Source organism: Eretmochelys imbricata, chromosome 4 (assembly GCF_965152235.1).
Source record: "Eretmochelys imbricata isolate rEreImb1 chromosome 4, rEreImb1.hap1, whole genome shotgun sequence".
In the NCBI taxonomy this organism is placed as follows: Eukaryota; Metazoa; Chordata; order Testudines; family Cheloniidae; genus Eretmochelys; species Eretmochelys imbricata.
Genome location: NC_135575.1, coordinates 1,872,841 through 1,892,131, shown reverse-complemented (window position 1 = coordinate 1,892,131; position 19,291 = coordinate 1,872,841). Strand labels below are relative to the sequence as shown.

Genomic DNA, 19,291 nt, shown 5'->3' with positions numbered 1-19,291 from the left:
GAAGGAAAAGTTATTTGCTTGCTCCCATAATATAAGAACTAGGGGCCACCAAATGAAATTAATGGCCAGCGGGTTTAAAACAAATAAAAGGAAGTTCTTCTTTACTCAGCGCACAGTCAACCTGTGGATCTCCTTGCCTGAGGAGGTTGTGAAGGTTAGGACTATAACAGGGTTTAAAAGAGAACTGGATAAATTCATGGAAGCTAAGTCCATTAATGGCTATTAGCCAGGATGGGTAAGGAATGGTGTCCCTGGCCTCTGTTTGTCAGAGGGTGGAGCTGGATGGCAGGAGAGAGATCACTAGACCATTACCTGTTAGGTTCACTCCCTCTGGGGCACCTGGCATTGGCCACTGTCGGTAGACAGGATACTGGGCTGGATGGACCTTTGGTCTCACCCAGTATGGACACTCTTATGTTCTTATGGCCATGATGAAAACTAACCATTTATTCCCTCTGTCGCCAAGCCAGTTTCTGATCCATGGCAATATTTTGCCTCTCACCCATGACTTGATTTCTTTAGTAGCCCCTTGAGAAGGACTGAGCCAAAGGCCTTTTGAAAGTCCAAGTAAATTATATCGACTATCCCTTTTGGCACGTTCAAAGAGTTCTAACAGATTAATGAGGTATGAATTTTCTTTGCAGAAGCCGTGACTCAGTTTTCCCCGTTGACTGATGTTGCTGATGCCCCTGTGTATAATCCTTTGAGAGGTGCAGCTGTGCTCTGTTCTATTACTGAGCTGCACCCAGAGATAATTCCCCAGGGCTCTGCTAGGTTGTTTGATCTTGCTGGTGCCAGAAACCTGATTCCCCAGAGGGGACTTTCTCTGCCTGAGGCTTTTGCTGAGTCCTGTGGGATCACAGTCCTGCTTCAGGGTGCTGCCTGAGGTCCTCAGCCCGCTGTACAGCCAGCATGCACTGACTCCAGCTGGGCCCACCCTGGGATGCCACCCTTATGGGCTGGAGAGTGACAATCCAGGGCCCCAGTTATATGGCACTCCCTGGGCCCTGCCCCCCCGCCCACATTTTCAGTGGCTGCATCAGAGACAACCCACACAATAAGTGTGTGCTGGACTGGCAAGGGCTGTGAAGACTCCCCTTTGGGCAGGCTGGAGTCTCCTTCCCAGATGGGCAGGGATGGAGCATGGGAGACCTCCTCCTCCCCCTATAAGCTGCAGCTGGGTGGCAGCAGGGCCCCCTGCCATAAGGAGTGACAGAGGGGGCTGCCCTGTGTGTGGTTTAAGAACGACCCCCCCACCCCGCCCTCTTTGTAGCACAGGGCTGCAGTTTCAAACCAGCATGGAGTTCCTTGGGCTGAGGGCACGTGCAGGCCGGGGGCCAGGAGCTTTCAGCCAATAGTTCTGGAACTTGCCTAGAAATCTTTCCTTTAAGGGTGGATTTATTCCTGTGCCCGGGCTGGGGCTGGCCTGGGTGTGGGCCGGACTGTCAGCACGAGTCAGCACTTTCTGTGCACCCGGCGCGCTGAGCCCTCTGGAAAATCTGGCCTCAGCTGCAGGTGCTGGGCAGGGCACCTCTGAAAGGGCCGGCCTGAACGTGGGCTTCTGGCACTCCAGGGCCTAGTGGAGTCAGCATCGCTGCACCAGCTCTGCCGGTTTACCACTCTCACGTCCTGGATTGCAGGGTCCCACTCACTGACTCGCTCACCCAGGCCTTGTGTGGTGGTCTGGACAGCAGGGCGATGGAGGATTCCTCAGCGTCCCCTGGCTCCGTGAGGTCACGGCCGCTGCTTGGCTTCACCCTTTTCCTCATTTCTCTCCACGTTCACCGGCTGGACTCAGGTAGGATTCCTGGGGCTTTAGGGTCCTGTCTCTCTCCCACGGAAGCCAGCTGGGCCCCCAGCCTGAGCTCTGCCTGAGGGGACTCAGGGGTTATGAGCAGAGCAGCAAAGGTGGCAGCTGGTGGGCAGAGGAGTCAGGGAGCGCTGGGCAATAAATGTGTCTTGTGGCCTACGAGAGGCCCCACAGCAAGTCCCCGCTGGCAGCATGTGGCTGCTGTGCCCAGAAATGTCCCCCTGAGGCTGATTGATTTCTGGTTCAGTGGGACGTGACATGTAGCTGGGTCCTGCTTGCAGGGACAGTCAGTTCTGTAGAATGGCCCCCAACAACTAGAAACTACCCCTAGCCTGGCCCTGCCCTTAGCAACTAGAAACCTCTGCCCAGCAACCAGAAATGCAATGAAGAGTTTCGGGAGCTGGAGATGCGTCTGAGTGTTCACCACGTGGGGGAGAGCTGGGTCGTGGAGCTGCTGGGTGACACCTGGCAGTAATCCTCCCACTGGCACCAGGGGGGTGAGGGTTTCACCTCTGGTGCTGAGAAGAAAAGGGCAGACTGGCTTGGAGGGAGCGTGGGGGTTAGGTGGGGAGTGTGGAAAAACAAGGAGTAGCTCCCAGGCACGGCAGGGCTTTGATCACACTCTTCCAAACTCTGGGAGAATTTTCGTAAAGTTACAAAGATGATTTTCAAACAGCAAAAATTAAAGAAGAGGAAACTTGGCTAAATCAGGTTTGAGTAGAACTGGTTTGAAAATGCCAATTATTGTTAGTGGGGAATTTTTTTTAAACTGTTCTTCAAAATTTCCTACCAGTTGTTTTTAGTTTGTTTGTTTTGTCCAAAACCTGGGAAGTAAACCAAAAGTACTTACTGAGAATGTATTTTTAATGAAAATTTTTCAGTTTTCCAGACAAAATTTTTTATGTATGTTTTTTCAACAAGAAGGGAAATTTTTGACTGAAATTGCAAATTTTCATTTTGCTCAAAAAGCCACATTTGGTCAAAAAATGTTTTGATGAAAAAATTTCGACCAGCAGTCATTTTGATAAAGTGATCAGTTACAGTCCCTGTGAGTGTTTTGCCTAACTCTGAGACATGGCTGAAAGCAGGTGGAATGTAAAGCACAATAATGATATATACTTTATACGTTATAGGAAGCCGGGGAAAAATGAGGAGAAAAGAGGGGTTGATTTCTAGGAGAAGGAGCATTTTAAAATGTTTCCCTAAGAGTGTAGTAAAGGTCTCAGTAAGAAGATCACCTAGGAGATGTAATTAGCCCTTAAGGCGATATTGTGCCAAATCTAAAGATGAAATTCTGCCTCTCACGAGGTGCAGCCCAGGATAGAGCCTGGCTTCTAGCCACCTTTGCATCTCCTGGATCCTGGGCTGTTCCAGGGACTGCAAAAGCCCCCAGTGTCAATTAGAGCACCCTTAGGGTTGCCCTAACTTTCAGCAGCCTCCTTAGCTGCTCTGCAGCCCTGGTATTGGCAGAACGCCAAGTGCTCCAGCCCCACCATATGACACCCTTTGGTGCTCTGAGGATACGGTCAAGTACGCCAGCCCTGAGACACTCCTGCGGGGGCGGCATTGTCCCAGGAATTGCCCAACCCCATTTACTCTGCCAGAGAAATATGAAAAGGCCAGAATCCATCTGTATATGACGGGCCAAGGCCACGCAGAGTCAGTGGCAGAGCTGGGAACAGGATGCAGGTGTTCGTGGCTTCTAGTCCCACGCGCAGTCCCCCAGCCTCTCAGGGCTCACAGCATCACACTGCTTCCATTTATATGACTGTCACTATGTCTGTGCTCCGCCCTGCCTTTAAAAAGTCCCTTGGGAGGAACCCCTTCAGCATGACAGACCCTCAAGGGGTCACATTTTCCAAGAGGGTAGGCCACCTGGCCTCAATGCCTCTGAGACCGGCCTCTGGGCTCTAGCTCTCCTGCTTCTCATGGTGAGCTGTGCCCAGCGACTACAGGATGGGGTGTATTACTCAACTGGAATACAGTGTTGGGAAATCCTTAGGTTAGCATAGAGGGGCAGAGGTTAAAACAAGGCTCATAGTGGCTGAAGCCAGGGCTCCACCAAGCCAAGCTGCTGTAGGATCCATCGGGGCTGTCTCTCTCTCTCTGTCCCTTTGCCTCTGAGTCCTGAATGAAAGGCCCTGTGTGTTTGTGAATGCTGTTTTAAACACAGGCTCCCTGACACCCGTCCTCCCCTGTTCTCCTGCTGCCAAATGATACTGAGTTCATATGTCCAACCTGCATTGGCTCCCCAGCCATTACGTGATAATGTCCCAGTCCCTGCTCTTCCTTTTTCTCTTTGTCATAACCATAAGGGTAGCCGAAAATTCCTCCTTACCTGTAAGGGGTTAAGAAGCTCAAATAACCTGGTTGGCACCCGACCAAAGGAACCAATGGGGACAAAAGATACTTTCAAATCTGGGGGGAGTGGGGAGGAGAGGTTTTGTTTTGGGTTCTTTGTTTCTGTGTTCGTTCGCTTTTGGGACTAAGCGGGACTGGACATCAATCCATGTTCTCTAAACCCTTCTGAACCAGTCTCTCGTGTTACAGAAATTGTAAGTACAGCCAGGCAAGGCGTATTAGTTTATCTTTGTTTTCTCAACTTGTGAATTTTCCCTTTGCTGGAGGGAGGTTTATCCCTGTTTTGTTGTAACTTTGAAACTAAGGCTAGAGGGGGTTCCTCTGTGTTTTATGCATCTTTTGTTACCCTGTAAAGTTATCTTCCAACCTGATTTTAGAGAGGGGATTTTTACCTTTTGTCATAAATATAAAGGGAAGGGTAAACCCCTTTAAAATCCCTCCTGGCCAGAGGAAAAATCCTCTCACCTGTAAAGGGTTAAGAAGCTAAAGGTAACCTCGCTGGTACTTGACCAAAATGACCAATGAGGAGACAAGATACTTTCAAAAGCTGGGAGGAGGGAGAAAAACAAAGGGTCTCTGTCTGTCTGTGTGATGCTTTTGCTCGAGACAGAACAGGAATGGAGTCTTAGAACTTAGTAAATAATCTAGCTAGGTAGGTGTTAGATTATGATTTCTTTAAATGGCTGAGAAAATAGCTGTGCTGAATAGGATGAATATTCCTGTCTGTGTGTCTTTTTTGTAACTTAAGGTTTTGCCTAGAGGGATTCTCTATGTTTTGAATCTAATTACCCTGTAAGGTATTTACCATCCTGATTTTACAGTGATGATTCTTTTTTACTTCTATTAAAAGTCTTCTTGTAAGGAAACTGAATGCTTTTTCATTGTTCTAAGATCCAAGGGTTTGTGTCTCTGGTCACCTATGCAAATTGGTGAGGATTTTTACCAAACCTTCCCCAGAAAGTGGGGTGCAAGCGTTGGGAGGATTTTGGGGGGAAAGATGGTGGCCCGTCAAACTACGTTTTCTCAGGAACCCAGATAAAGTTTGGTGGTGGCAATTGAAGTCCAAGGGCAAAATAGTTTGTACCTTGGGGAAGTTTTAACCTAAGCTGGTAAAAGTAAGCTTAAGAGGTTTTCATGCAGGTCCCCACATCTGTACCCTAGAGTTCAGAGTGGGGAAGGAACCTTGACATGGTGGCAGAGTGGTGGGATTAACCTGAAATCCTTTTGAGATCAATTTGAGATTTTTTTGAACCAGAAAAACAGATTTTAAAAAGGAAATATTTTCTTTTCCTTTGGGGCTGCTGGAAAGGAGGTCCAACTGTGAAAGCAGCTAGTTTTTTCTCTGCTTTGGGGCCAGAGCAGAGACAAAAGGGAATTACCTTTGTGAGTTGCAGGTTTTCTTTGCCTGGAGGCAGAGTAGTTAACCTCCTGCAGGGAAATTCATAGTCTTCACAAACCTGAGGTTTTTTTTCCCCTAAAAGTAAATAGGGTGGTGTTCTACCCATTTGCCTGGAGACAAAAGTGGTAGGGTTTTTTTTTTTTTAGGATTTTGATTTTTTTTTTTTACAAGGAGCACAGATTTGAAAAGGAAATTGTTTGCCTTTGGGGGTGCTGGAAAGGAGGTTTCCAACTAGTGGAGGTTTTTTGCTTTGGCTTGGGGCCAGAGCAGAGACAAAGGGAATTGTCTTTTTCTGTAGGCTGACAATCACTATCAGAGAATAGGTATCCTATTCCAGCACAACAAAATTTTACAAGCCAAGTTTTGTTTGTTTTATTTCTAAACCTCGGGTGTAAAGTTAGTTAAAAACAGAGAGGTTAGGATGACAGACTCCATAGCTCAACGAGAGCTGGAATTAGCCAGATTTGAGGGTGCTGAAAAACAAAAGGAACATGAAAGACAAATAGAACTCATGCGGATGGAGAAGGAGGTACAGGAGGCTGCCCACAGGAGGGAGATGGAGGCAAGGGACAAAGAGATGGAGGCAAGGGACAAAGAAAGGGAGGCAGCGAAAGAGACAGAACAACACCAAGTGGCTGCTCACAGGAGAGCTATGGAAGCAAGGGACAAAGAAATGGAGGCAAGGGACAAAGAACTGGAGGAGAAGGAAAAAGAGAGGAAGCATGTGGAGGAGGAGAAGGAAAAAGAGAGGAAGCATGTGGAGGAGATGGAGAAGATAAAGGCTCAGCAGAATATACCAACAAACCCTAGCAATCCTTCTCCAGGTACAACTTCCATCCCAGAAAGTTCCCCACCTACAAGGCAGGCGATGATACTGAGGTCTTCTTAGAAAACTTCGAAAGGGCCTGCCTTGGGTACAGTATCTCTACCGACCAATACATGGTAGAGCTGAGGCCGCAGCTCAGTGGACCCTTAGCTGAGGTGGCAGCTGAAATGCCTAAAGAACACATGAACAAGTATGAACTGTTTAAATCCAAGGCGAGAGTCAGAATGGGGATAACACCCGAGCATTCTCGTCGGAAGTTCAGAGCCCTAAGATGGAAACCAGACGTGTCATTTACCCGACATGCCTACCACATTGTGAAACATTGGGATGCCTGGATATCAGGAGCAAGTGTTGAATCTCCAGTAAATTTGCCCTTCCTAATGCAAATGGAACAATTCTTAGAGGGTGTTCCTGAGGAAATAGAAAGATACATCCTAGATGGGAATCCCCAAACTGTAATCGAGGCAGGAGAGATTGGAGCCAGATGGGTGGAGGTGGCAGAGAAGAAGAAAACTGGTCGCAGTTGGAGCGGAGACCAGAAGGGACAACCCCAGACCACACCCTATTACCAGGGGCCGCCCAAGGCCCCACCTACCTCCCAAAGAACCCTCCAGACACCTTATCGTCCCACCACCCTGTTCTCCAGCAAACCACCTCACCCCAGTGACCCGTCAGCTGGACGATGTTTTAAATGTAACGAGCTGGGGAATGTAAAGGCCAACTGCCCCAAGAACCCCAACAGATTACAGTTCATTGCACTGGAATCACACCAGAGATCCGCAGGCCCAGTTACCTCCCGGATACCTTTGGAGTGGAGGAAAACTGTGAGTGTGGGCGGGAAGAAGGTCACCGCGTGGAGGGACACCGGAGCACAAGTGTCAGCTATCCATGCTTGCTTAGTGGACCCCAATTTAATCAACCCAGAGATCCAAGTGATGATTCAACCCTTCAAGTCCAACTCTTTCAATTTGCCTACAGCCAAGTTGCCTGTCCAGTACGAGGGCTGGTCAGGAACGTGGACTTTTGCAGTCTATGATGATTATCCCATCCCCATGCTGTAGGGGGAAGACTTGGCCAATCATGTGAAGCGGGCCAAGAGGGTGGGAATGGTCACCCGCAGCCAGGCTAAACAAGCCGTGACGCCTAGCTCTGTTCCGGAAACTTCTATCAGGACCCGGTCAGAGGTGATGGACTCAGACCCCAGACCAATGTCTGTAACAGCAGTAGTGGATCCAATCCCAGAGACCCAGACGGAACCAGTCCCAGAACTGGAACCAGCGGAACAACCAGCCCCAGACCCATTGCCAGCACTGAATCCAGTACTTGCAACCTCAACACCAGAGGGCCCCAGCGAACCTGAACCGGCAGCAGCCCATAACCCTACACAAGAGGCGCAGCCAGAGCCAGAACCCCAACATAGTGTCCCAGCGGAGAGCGGTTCACAATCAACGGAAACAGCCCCATCCCCTACATCGCTTCCAGAGGGACCAAGCATAGGTCCCCAATCCAATGAGGAACTGATGTCTCCAGCATCAAGGGAACAGTTCCAGACCGAACAGGAAGCAGATGAAAGCCTCTTGAGAGCTTGGACGGCGGCACGGAGCAACCCACTGCCTCTCAGCTCTTCTAATCGATCCAGAGAATTAAAGGTTTGCCAGTTTACAGCCCAGGGAGGAGACGATGCTGAGTGGCCTGAAGGTGTCTACTACGAAGGAAAAAGTGCTGGTGGTGTGGAAGAGGTGAACCTCTCCATGACCCTTGGGCGTATGCAGTGACAGCAGATCAAGGAGCTGTGCACTAGCTACGTGCCAAGGGCTGGTCAGGAACATGGACTTTTGCAGTCTATGATGATTATCCCATTCCCATACTACTGGGGGAAGACTTGGCCAACCATGTGAAGCTAGCCAAGAGAGTGGGACTGGTCACCCGCAGCCAGGCCAAACAAGCTTCCACACCTATTCCTGTTCCTGAGCGCTCCACCAGAGCCCCGTCTGTGTTACCAGAGACCCCAATGGTGGTGGTGGAACCGGACTCCCTGCCAAGAACTGCAACAGCCATAATGGATCCAGTCCCAGAACCGGAACTGGCGAATCAACCGACACCAGAGGGCACCACCGAACCTGAACCAGCAGCAGCAACTAAACCGACGCAAGAGGCTCAGCCAGAGCCTGAACCCCAACATAGTGTCCCAGCGGAGTGTGGTCCACAGCCAACGGAAACAGCCCCATCCCCTACATCGCTTCCAGAGGGACCAAGCCCAGGTCCACAATCGAATGAGGAATGGATGTCTCCAGCATGAAGAGAACAGATTCAGGCCGAACAGGAAGCAGATGAAAGCTCCAGAGAGCTTGGACAGCGGCACGGAGCAACCCACCGCCTCTCAGCTCTTCTAACCGATCCTGGTTTGTTGTAGAAAAAGGACTTTTATACAAGGAAACTCTTTCTGGTGGGCACCAAGAAGACTGGCTTCCCCAGAGACAGTTGGTAGTTCCAACTAAGTACCGGGTAAAGCTCCTGAGCTTAGCCCACAATCATCCTAGTGGCCATGCTGGGGTGAACAGGACCAAAGACCGTTTGGGGGGGTCATTCCACTGGGAGGGAATGGGCAAGGATGTTTCTACCTATGTCCGGTCTTGTGAAGTATGCCAAAGAGTGGGAAAACCCCAAGACCAGGTCAAAGCCCCTCTCCAGCCACTCCCCATCATTGAGGTTCCATTTCAGCGAGTAGCTGTGGATATTCTGGGTCCTTTTCCGAAAAAGACACCCAGAGGAAAGCAGTACACACTGACTTTCATGAATTTTGCCAGCCGATGGCCAGAAGCAGTAGCTCTAAGCAACACCAGGGCTAAAAGTGTGTGCCAGGCACTAGCAGACATTTTTGCCAGGGTAGGTTGGCCCTCCGACATCCTTATGGATTCGGGAACTAATTTCTTGGCAGGGACCATGAAAAGCTTGTGGGAAGCTCATGGGGTGAACCACTTGGTTGCCACTCCTTACCACCATCAAACAAATGGCCTGGTGGAGAAGTTTAATGGAACGTTGGGGGCCATGATACGTAAATTTGTAAATGAGCACTCCAACGATTGGGACCTAGTGTTGCAGCAGTTGCTCTTCGCCTAGAGGGCTGTACCACATCCCAGTTTAAGGTTTTCACCATTTGAACTTGTGTATGGCCGTGGGGTTAAGGGGCCATTGCAGTTGGTGAAGCAGCAATGGGAGGGATTTACACCTTCTCCAGGAACTAACATTCTGGACTTTGTAACCAACCTACAAAACACCCTCCGAACCTCTTTAGCCCTTGCTAGAGAAAACTTCAATGATGCTCAGGAAGAGCAAAAAGCGTGGTATGATAAACATGCCAGAGAGCATTCCTTCAAAGTAGGGGACCACTTGGTCCACATGGTCTTGAAGGCGCTCCAGGCCCATAAAATGGAAGCATCGTGGGAAGGGCCATTCACGGTTCAGGAGCACCTGGGAGCTGTTAACTATCTCATAGCATCCCCCACCTCAAACAGAAAGCCTAAGGTGTACCGTGTTAATTCTCTACAGCCCTTTTATTCCAGAGAATTAAAGGTTTGTCAGTTTACAGCCCAGGGAGGAGACGACGCTGAGTGGCCTGAAGGTGTCTACTATGAAGGGAAAAGTGCTGGTGGTGTGGAAGAGGTGAATCTCTCCATGACCCTTGGCCGTATGCAGCGACAGCAGATCCAGGAGCTGTGCACTAGCTACGCGCCAACGTTCTCAGCCACCCCAGGACTGACTGAACGGGCATACCACTCCATTGGCACAAGTAATGCTCGCACAATTAGAGCTCAACCTTACTGGGTGTCTCCCCAAGCTAAAACTGCTATAGAACGGGAGATCCAGAATATGCTACAGATGGGTGTAATCCGCCCCTCCCGCAGTGCATGGGCATCTCCAGTGGTTCTAGTTCCCAAACCAGATGGGGAAATACGTTTTTGCATGGACTACCGTAAGCTAAATGCTGTAACTCGCCCAGACAACTATCCAATGCCACACACAGATGAACTATTAGAGAAACTGGGACGGGCCCAGTTCATCTCTACCTTGGACTTAACCGAGGGGTCCTGGCAGGTACCGCTAGATGAATCTGCCAAGGAAAGGTCAGCCTTCACCACACACGTCGGGCTGTATGAATTTAATGTACTTCCTTTCGGGCTGCAGAATGCACCCACCATCTTCCAAAGACTTGTAGATGGCCTCCTAGCGCGATTAGGAGAATATGCAGTCGCCTGCCTTGACGATGTAGCCATTTTTTCTGATTCTTGGGCAGAACACCTGGAGAATCTGCAAAAAGTCTTTGAGCGCATAAGGGAGGCAGGACTAACTGTTAAGGCTAAGAAGTGTCAAATAGGCCTCAACAGAGTGACTTACCTTGGACACCAGGTGGGCCAAGGAACTATCAGCCCCCTACAGGCCAAAGTGGATGCTATCCAAAAGTGGCCTGTCCCAAAGTCAAAGAAACAGGTTCAATCCTTCTTAGGCTTGGCCAAGATATTACAGGCTATTTGTACCACAATTACAGCCAAATCGCCGCCCCACTGACAGACCTAACCAAAAAGAAACAGCCAAATGCCGTTCAGTGGACCGAAGAGTGTCAGAAGGCCTTTAACCAGCTTAAAGCGACACTCATGTCTGACCCTGTACTAAGGGCCCCAAACTTTGACAAACTGTTCCTAGTAACCACAGATGCGTCCGAGCGCGGTGTGGGAGCCGTTTTAGTGCAGGAAGGATCGGATCAAGAATTCCACCCTGTAGTGTTTCTCAGCAAAAAACTGTCTGAGAGGGAAAGCAACTGGTCAGTCAGTGAAAAGGAATGTTACGCCATTGTCTATGTGCCGGAAAAGCTACGCCCATATGTTTGGGGACGGCCTTTCCACCTGCAAACCCACCATGCTGTGCTGAAGTGGCTTCATACCATCAAGGACAATAACAAAAAACTTCTTCGGTGGAGTTTAGCTCTCCAAGATTTTGATTTCGACATCCAACACATTTCAGGAGCTTCTAACAAAGTGGCTGATGCACTCTCCCCTCAAAGTTTCCCAGAATCAACTGGTTAAATCGTTCTTGAAATGTGGGACATATTGTTAGTTTTTATATAATCTGTAGTATGTCTAGAGGTGCATGTGTCTTATTAACTCTGTTTTCTCCTAGAGCTCCTGGAAAAAATCACAGCCAGTGTGGTACAGGCTGTCCGACACCGTCTGTGATTTGGGGGGCGTGTCATAACCATAAGGGTAGCCTAAAATTCCTCCTTACCTGTAAGGGGTTAAGAAGCTCAAATAACCTGGTTGGCACCTGAACAAAGGAACCAATGGGGACAAAAGATACTTTCAAATCTGGGGGAGGGGAGAGAGGTTTTGTTTTGGGTTCTTTGTTTCTGTGTTCGTTCGCTTTTGGGACTAAGCGGGACTGGACATCAATCCATGTCTTCCAAACCCTTCTGAACCGGTCTCTCGTGTTACAGAAATTGTAAGTACAGCCAGGCAAGGCGTATTAGTTTATCTTTGTTTTCTCAACTTGTGAATTTTCCCTTTGCTGGAGGGAGGTTTATCCCTGTTTTGTTGTAACTTTGAAACTAAGGCTAGAGGGGGTTCCTCTATGTTTTGTGCATCTTTTATTACCCTGTAAAGTTATCTTCCAACCGGATTTTACAGAGGGGATTTTTACCTATTCTTTTTTTATATAAAATTCTTCTTTTAAGAACCGATTGATTTTTTTTCAGTGTCCAAAGATCCAGGGATTTGGGTCTGTGTTCACTTTGTAACCAATTGGTGAGGATATTATTCTCAAGCCTCTCCAGGAAAGGGGGTGTAAGGGCTTGGGGGAATATTTTAGGGAAACAGGAACTCCAAGTGGTCCTTTTCCTGATTCTTTGTCTAAATCACTTGGTGGTGGCAGCGTACTGTTCAAGGAGAAGGTGGGATTTGTGCCTTGGGAAAGTTTTAACCTAAGCTGGTAAAAATAAGCTTAGGGGGTCTTGCATGCGGGTCCCCACATCTGTATCCCAGAGTTCAGAGTGGGGAAGGAACCCTGACACTCTTCCAGATTGGATCCTGCATTCACAGGTGCAGGTTCTATTCAGTTCATTTTAATTATTCTGTTCTGAAACCAGGAGGCAACATATTTCAGACACCTCATGTCTTCCATCTGCCTGGAGAGGCATTTTAACCCTTGTGCATTCAAGGGATAACAATACAGAGTCTGATGGGGAGACACACATTGCTCATAAAAATATTACAGGAATTTCCCATTTCCATGACATATTCCTAGTTCCACTTTAGCTACAGTTTAATTTGTCCTGGTTCCTTCTACAGAGAGTTTCAAGGTGATGGGACCCGATCGCCCCATCAGGGTCCTTGTGGGAGAAGACGCTCTGTTACCCTGTCACCTCTCCCCCAGGATGAGCGCTGAGAGCATGGAAGTGCGCTGGTTCCGATCCACGATCTCTGCAGTTGTCCATCTCTATCGGGATGGGAGAGATCAGGTTGGCCAGCAGATCGCACCGTATCAAAGCAGGACGAAGTTTCTGAAGGACGGTATTGCTAATGGGACTGTCTCCTTGAGGATACGCAGCATCACCCCCTCTGATGACGGGACATACAGCTGCCTCTTCCAGTCACCCACCTTTTACGAAGAAGCTGTGTTGGAACTGCAGGTGGCTGGTCAGTGAGCACCAGCCAGTTGTGTGTCTCACCCCCACCCCCACAGTTCTGGTCTGTTCAGACTAGTCACCTCTCACAGGAAAAGCACCGGAGAGCTAGGGAATGGGGGTGGCTGTTAATGGGATTGATGCACCCACCTGATGACTCCTCACACCCCCTGAAGTAACCAACTCCACGTCCAGCACCTCCATCCCTAAGCTGCAGGGGCATCTGTCTGAGCAAGGGTCAGGCCCCACCTGTTTCCCCGACCTCCACTCTGGGGACATGCCTCAGATGTGGCTCTTATCCCACGGAGTCTGACCCCTTCTCCCACAATTTCCTTGGGCCCTGAGAAAGTTTGTGGAAATCTCCTAGAAGCCTCTGCTTCCAGGATCTGATAGAAGACCTCTAGGTAGCGCGGTGTGTCTATGAACTGTGAGATAGACACCCTGGGGTCCGTGCAGCCACAGGGGGTGACTGGAGCTTTGTTTGTGATCTACCCATCATGTGGTAGATCTGTATGTGTAACATCATGGCGAGTGAGGACAATGCTACACCGCTGGGGCTCACACTGCCGCAGTCCCACCACGCCAGTCTGCACCAGTGCAGTTCTCTGGTGGTGACGGCCCCAGGGTGTAGAAGTGACACAGGTTCACTCCATTCCCCTCCAGGTCTGGGCTCCACCCCTCACCTTTCTGTCGATGGCTATCAGGATGGAGGGATCCACGTGGTGTGTGAATCGGCTGGATGGTATCCGGAGCCCAGAGTGCTTTGGAGAGACCTCAGTGGGCAGCAACTAGCACCAGTGATGGAGAAAATATCCCAGCAGGCTGACGGGCTGTTTGATACTCACATTGCTGCTGTTATAACAGACGCTTCGAACCAGAACCTGTCCTGCTCTGTCCTCAACCCCCGTCTCGGCCAAGAGAAAACAGCAACGATGCACATAGCAGGTCCAGGGCCGGCCTTCGGGAAAATGGCACCCTGGGTGACTTTGTATTTTGGCACCCTGGCCCCTATGGATGTAGTGTCCCCTTATTGCCCCGACCCCTGTGGGTGCCCTCCCATTGCCCCTGGCCTTCACGGGCTCCACCGGCTCCCCACAGCCCCAGGGTCCCACTGCCTCTTCCCAAGAATAGAGTGAGGGAAGGAGAGAACCAGGCAGACAGGGGGGGAGATGGGCCCCTCTTGTGCTAGTGCAGAGAAGCTGAGAGGTGGGACTCACGGATAGAACGGAGTGGGATTTCACGCTTCTAATCTGAGACATATGTGTGAAACTATTTGTAAAATACACAACAAAATTAATAATGAAAAACCCCTTCTCCCCTAACCCCTCCTGCTCCCCGTTCTCCCCTGCCCTCTGTGCCCCTTCTCCCCTAAACCCTTCTGCACCCCCTTCTCTTCTAACTTCTGCACTCCCATCCTGTGCCTCAATCCCTGCCCTTCCCCCTTTCCCCAACCTCTGAACCCCATCCTGTGCCCCTAACCCCTGCAGCCCTTCTGCCCAACTCCCTTCTGCACCCCTTCTTTCCTAGCCCCTGTACTCCCCTCCTGCCCCCCAACCCCTGCACTGTGCCACCTTCTCCCCTAACTCTCTTGTGCCCCTTGTCCCCAACCACCTTCTGCACTCCCATCTCCTCTCCTATTCCCCATGTTCCCCATAACCTTTCTGCACCCCCTTTGCAGCTAAGCCCTGCATTCCCATCCTGTGCCCCATCCCCTGCACTGTACCCCCTTCACCCCAACCTCAACAACACTGTTGTGCTCCAACCCCTGCACCCCCTTCTCCTCAGCCCCTTTTTGCACCCCTTCTTTCTTAGCCCCTGCACTCCCATTCTGCACCCAGGTGGGGAAAGTGACCTGGATGGAAGGGGCAGCTGGCATTGATGCTCCCTCCCCCCTCCAACGCTGCTCCTCCTCCGTGCCCCCTACGGGGCTGTGAGGGGGGATTGAGGAGCAACATCATGACTCCGTGCAGTCAGATCACTTTCCTCCCCTGGGCTGGGTAAGGGGAGGGCAGAGAGCAGCAGCTCCTGATGCCTCATGGCACAGCCCAGATGGGGAAAGTGACCTGGATGCAGGGAGCCCTGGCATTGCTCCTTGTTCTGCCCCGTCCCACACAGCCCCCTAGGGGGGCTCAGAAGAACGTAGGGGGGACAAGCAGTATCTGTGCATCGTGGCTCCCCCACCACGTTCCTCCACCAGGAGGATGCAGGAGAAATCTGGGTGCCCCCTCACCCGTGCCGGCTGGCAGTGAGCTCCTTTGACAGTGACCTGGGCAGTCTCCCAGGTGGTCCACCCCTGAGGCCAGACATGAGCAGGTCAGAGCCCAGCACAGCCAGAGTGCTCGGCCCCAGCAGAACAAACAACAGATGGCCTATCTGCAATGTAGTCAGGGCCTAGCCAAGTTCAGTGACCAGGCTAAAGCTTGGGCTCCCATCAGCCTCATGGGAGGAGCCACTTCTCATCTCTCAAAAGCCAGACCAAATATGCCCCTGAGATCCTCCCAGGCCACTCCAGGATGCTGCAGGCTCCCCTCACTCCTGCTGCTGCCACATCGATTCTGTCTGCATTCAAATCAATGCAACTTTGCCTTGCAGATGTGTTCCTTCCAAGGACCTCTCCCTACCAGGTGGCTCTGTCAGTGACCCTAGCTGGTGTGGTTTTTCTCATCCTCTTGGCCAGTTATTGCTTCTGGAAGCAGCACAGAGCAAAAGGTAGGGTGACAGAGGGGAAGGAATGCTGTGGGATGGAGAGAGGGTCTCCTGAATTCAGAGACGGTTGTCAGGGGGCTTCGGCCCGTGCCATGAAGAGAGGTTTGAGTGAAGTCAGAGGGAGAGGAAACGAGCAATGGAGGAGAGGAGCTGAACCTCACCTGGAGGTGGGGATCCTGGATGAGCCACGACTCTGTGTGTGAACTGAGAAGTGCCAGATATAGAGTCACCCCTTTGGGTTTCATCGTAGAATAGAATGTACCTGACCCTAGGTGTTCAGTGGGTGGGGTGTCAGAATCACTCAGTTTGAAGCAGGAATGAGACCCGGAAAATTGGCCATGGATCTGTATTGTCACTTGTATCACACTAGCATCTGTGAGCACCAAACACACCTATTGGGAGACAGTCCTGGCCCCAGTGAATTTATGATCTAATTAGGGCAGGCACATGAAGGCAGCTGGGTGAACTGAGGCACAAACAGGGAAAGGACTTGCCCAAGGATACCCTGCAAGTCAGCGGCAGAGCTGGGAATAGAGCCCAACTCTCCTGAGACCCAGCTCAGCACCCCATCCACTGCCCAAACTACCTGCTAACTTCTGTGTATTGAACAGGCCTGTTTGCAGGCAACGAGGAGCAGGAGCTATTCATCAAGGTCCCTCCCAGACCCAGCAAGATTTAGGGGGCTCCCTGGTGCTTGGTGAGGCTGGTTAGACCCAAAAGGCTTTGGCACCATCCAGCCCTTTTATCTTAGTCCTGGTCTACATCCAAGCAGTGTGTCGCTGGGACCCTACCAGGATATGGAAAGCAGCACAGGTTGCTGGGGTGGATGCAGTTATATCGGGGTGAAGGCCCAGTAGAGGAAGGGGAGAAGCTGTAATGCTAGGAGGCACCTTTGTCCCAGCGTAAGTGCATCCACACTAGGGGGTTGTACCACTATAACTATTTGGGTAAAACATCACCCCCCTAACCACCATAGCTACAAATGCTATCTCTGCTCCGGGCCTTAGTAATTACAGCCCAGTGACATTCGTTAACAGGAGTGATATCACTGTAAACGTGACACCTGCCATCTTACATGTCACCTTCTCCCCCTCTAGATGCTCAGCAAGCTGAACTGAAGAAAGAGATACGTGAGTCTCGATTATTACTACTCCTACTGTTATTAATAATGATACATTAAAAACCAGGCTTGTGGAGTGAGTGTGTGTTACAGGCCCCCCTGTGAGCCAATTCACAGAGCCAGGCTCTCTAGCTGGGGCTGTAACAGCTCCTGTCCTCTGTGGAATGGGACAGGGGGAGCCTGTGACCCACGCACAAGTAGATTATCTACTTTCTCCGTCCCAATCAATACGGACACTGGATAAGACCCCATGAATGTGATAACTGCCCTTTTGGCCAACACACTGGGGACTGAACTGGGAACTTCCGTGCCTGAGTTCCTGCTGATGAGTGTTACACTCCCAGCACATACACAGAGACGTTAGATGGATGCTTCCAGCGAGTGCAGGTATGCTTTTAACGTAACACTACGTAACTGCCTGGAATCCAGAACCCCAGCCCTGTTGTAGTAATTTAGATGGAATAAAAAGTTAAAGATGACAACACAACCATGTCACTGTCCAACATGAAACAGAGTTAAACCCCTTTGGGGTTTGGTACCCAGGGACCTCAACCTGCTTTGTACCATGGCAAGCACACCATTAAAAATCTTTTAACCTTTCATTAAAAATACAGAAAAGAAAGAAAAACAGGTAAAGCATTTGAAATGTAAAGAATTACATAAGACTTTTGTGTTAATGACATCCCCTGTTCCCTTTGCCTTTAGTGAAAGACTTTAGAAGGAACCTTCCCCGGACCCCCACCATAGCTGACAGTCTCTTAGATGGTGTTAAAGATGGGAATAAGTGTCCTTTTTTGAGAAAAGAGAAGAAGTTAGTAGAGACAGGCTTGAACTGTGCAATGACCCATGTCTTGGCTAGGCTATGCCTACCCTGAGGAGAGGCGGAGGCAAACAATCACCATGATGTTAACCTTACATTTTAAACTTAATAAAGGAAAACCAAAGCAGGACCAATCCCCAACTAAATCATCCCAGCCAGGGCTTTCTCAAGCCTGACCTTAAAAACTTCTAAGGAAGGAGATTCCACCACCTCCCTAGGTAACGCATTCCAGTGTTTCACCACCCTCCTAGTGAAAAAGTTTTTCCTAATATCCAACCTAAACCTCCCCCACTGCAATTTGAGACCATTACTCCTTGTTCTGTCATCAGCTACCACTGAGAACAGTCTAGATCCATCCTCTTTGGAACCCCCTTTCAGGTAGTTGAAAGCAGCTATCAAATCCCCCCTCAGTCTTCTCTTCCACAGACTAAACAATACCAGTTCCCTCAGCCTCTCCTCATAAGTCATGTGCTCCAGACCCCTAATCATTTTTTTTGCCCTCCGCAGGACTCTTTCCAATTTTTCCACATCCTTCTTATAGTGTGCGGCCCAAAACTGGACACAGTACTCCAGATGAGGCCTCACCAATGTTGAATAGAGGGGAATGATCACGTCCCTCGATCTGCTGGCAGTGCCCCTACTTATACATCCCAAAATGCCATTGGCCTTCTTGGCAACAAGGGCACACTATTGACTCAGATCCAGCTTCTTGTCCACTGTCACCCCTAGGTCCTTTTCTGCAGAACTGCTGCCTAGCCGCTCAGTCCCTAGTCTGTAGCGGTGCATTGGGTTCTTCTGTCCTAAGTGCAAGACTCTGCATTTGTCCTTGTTGAACTTCGTCAGATTTCTTTTGACCCAATCCTCTAATTTGTCTAGGGCCCTCTGTATCCTATCCCTACCCTCCAGCATATCTACCACTCCTCCCAGTTTAGTGTCATCTGCAAACTTGCTGAGGGTGCAATCCACACCATCCTCCAGATCATTAATGAAGATATCGAACAAAAACGGCCCAAGGACCGACCCTTGGGGCACTCCGCTTGATACCGGCTGCCAACTAGACATGGAGCCATAATAGAAAGTATGGAATAATGATCAAATAGAAAGTAACATCAAATACTCACTTAGGAATACATTAAACTGTAAATCATCATTCACAATAAAGAAGTTTTTCGACAATATGCTGTGTGACCCTGGGAGGGAGTCTGTTCCTCCTCTCCCTTGCTGCAGAGTCAAGAGTCACCCCAGTTGTCCCACCTTTGCCTCTGTCCAGCGTGTGATGCTCCTTTCCTTTGATGCCGGCTCCTCTTTCCAACAGAGAGAAAGGAGAGTAGCAAAGAGAGAAAAGGCAGCTTCTGTTCTGGTGCTGCCTCTCGCTGGCAGCCTCACTGCGGAGAAACACAAGCCAGCCCACAACCTGATCGGCCACTCTGGAAAAATCACACCAGCACTGGGCTGTTTGGGGCATAGCTTTTAGCTGCCTCTTTAAGCGAATCCAATTTCCCCATAAGAATTAATGTAAATGGGGGGGTTAGGTTCCAGGGAAACGTTTTTCACCAGACAAAAGACTATGTTATAT

At 50.0% G+C, this 19,291-nt stretch overlaps 2 protein-coding genes across 4 annotated transcripts in view; both read left to right on the top strand.

The window, feature by feature from the left end:
- The window catches only part of LOC144263816 (class I histocompatibility antigen, F10 alpha chain-like), a 1,122,758-nt gene that overhangs the window by 896,064 nt on the left and 207,403 nt on the right, over positions 1-19,291 (top strand). The gene's annotated exons all lie outside the window — the stretch shown is intronic.
- LOC144263811 (butyrophilin subfamily 3 member A3-like) overlaps positions 1-19,291 on the top strand; it is a 37,856-nt gene that overhangs the window by 5,935 nt on the left and 12,630 nt on the right. The window contains exons 2-6 of one of the 3 annotated variants that reach the window (XM_077814794.1): positions 1,641-1,798; positions 12,735-13,082; positions 13,733-14,014; positions 15,662-15,778; positions 16,873-16,905. In XM_077814794.1, coding sequence (XP_077670920.1) covers positions 1,699-1,798; positions 12,735-13,082; positions 13,733-14,014; positions 15,662-15,778; positions 16,873-16,905 — 880 coding nt within the window. In that variant the 5' untranslated portion in view covers positions 1,641-1,698. Of the gene's footprint in view, positions 1-1,640; positions 1,799-11,571; positions 13,083-13,732; positions 14,015-15,661; positions 15,779-16,872; positions 16,906-19,291 lie in introns of those variants that run through there. The other 2 variants (XM_077814795.1, XM_077814793.1) reach the window with 2 other exon arrangements.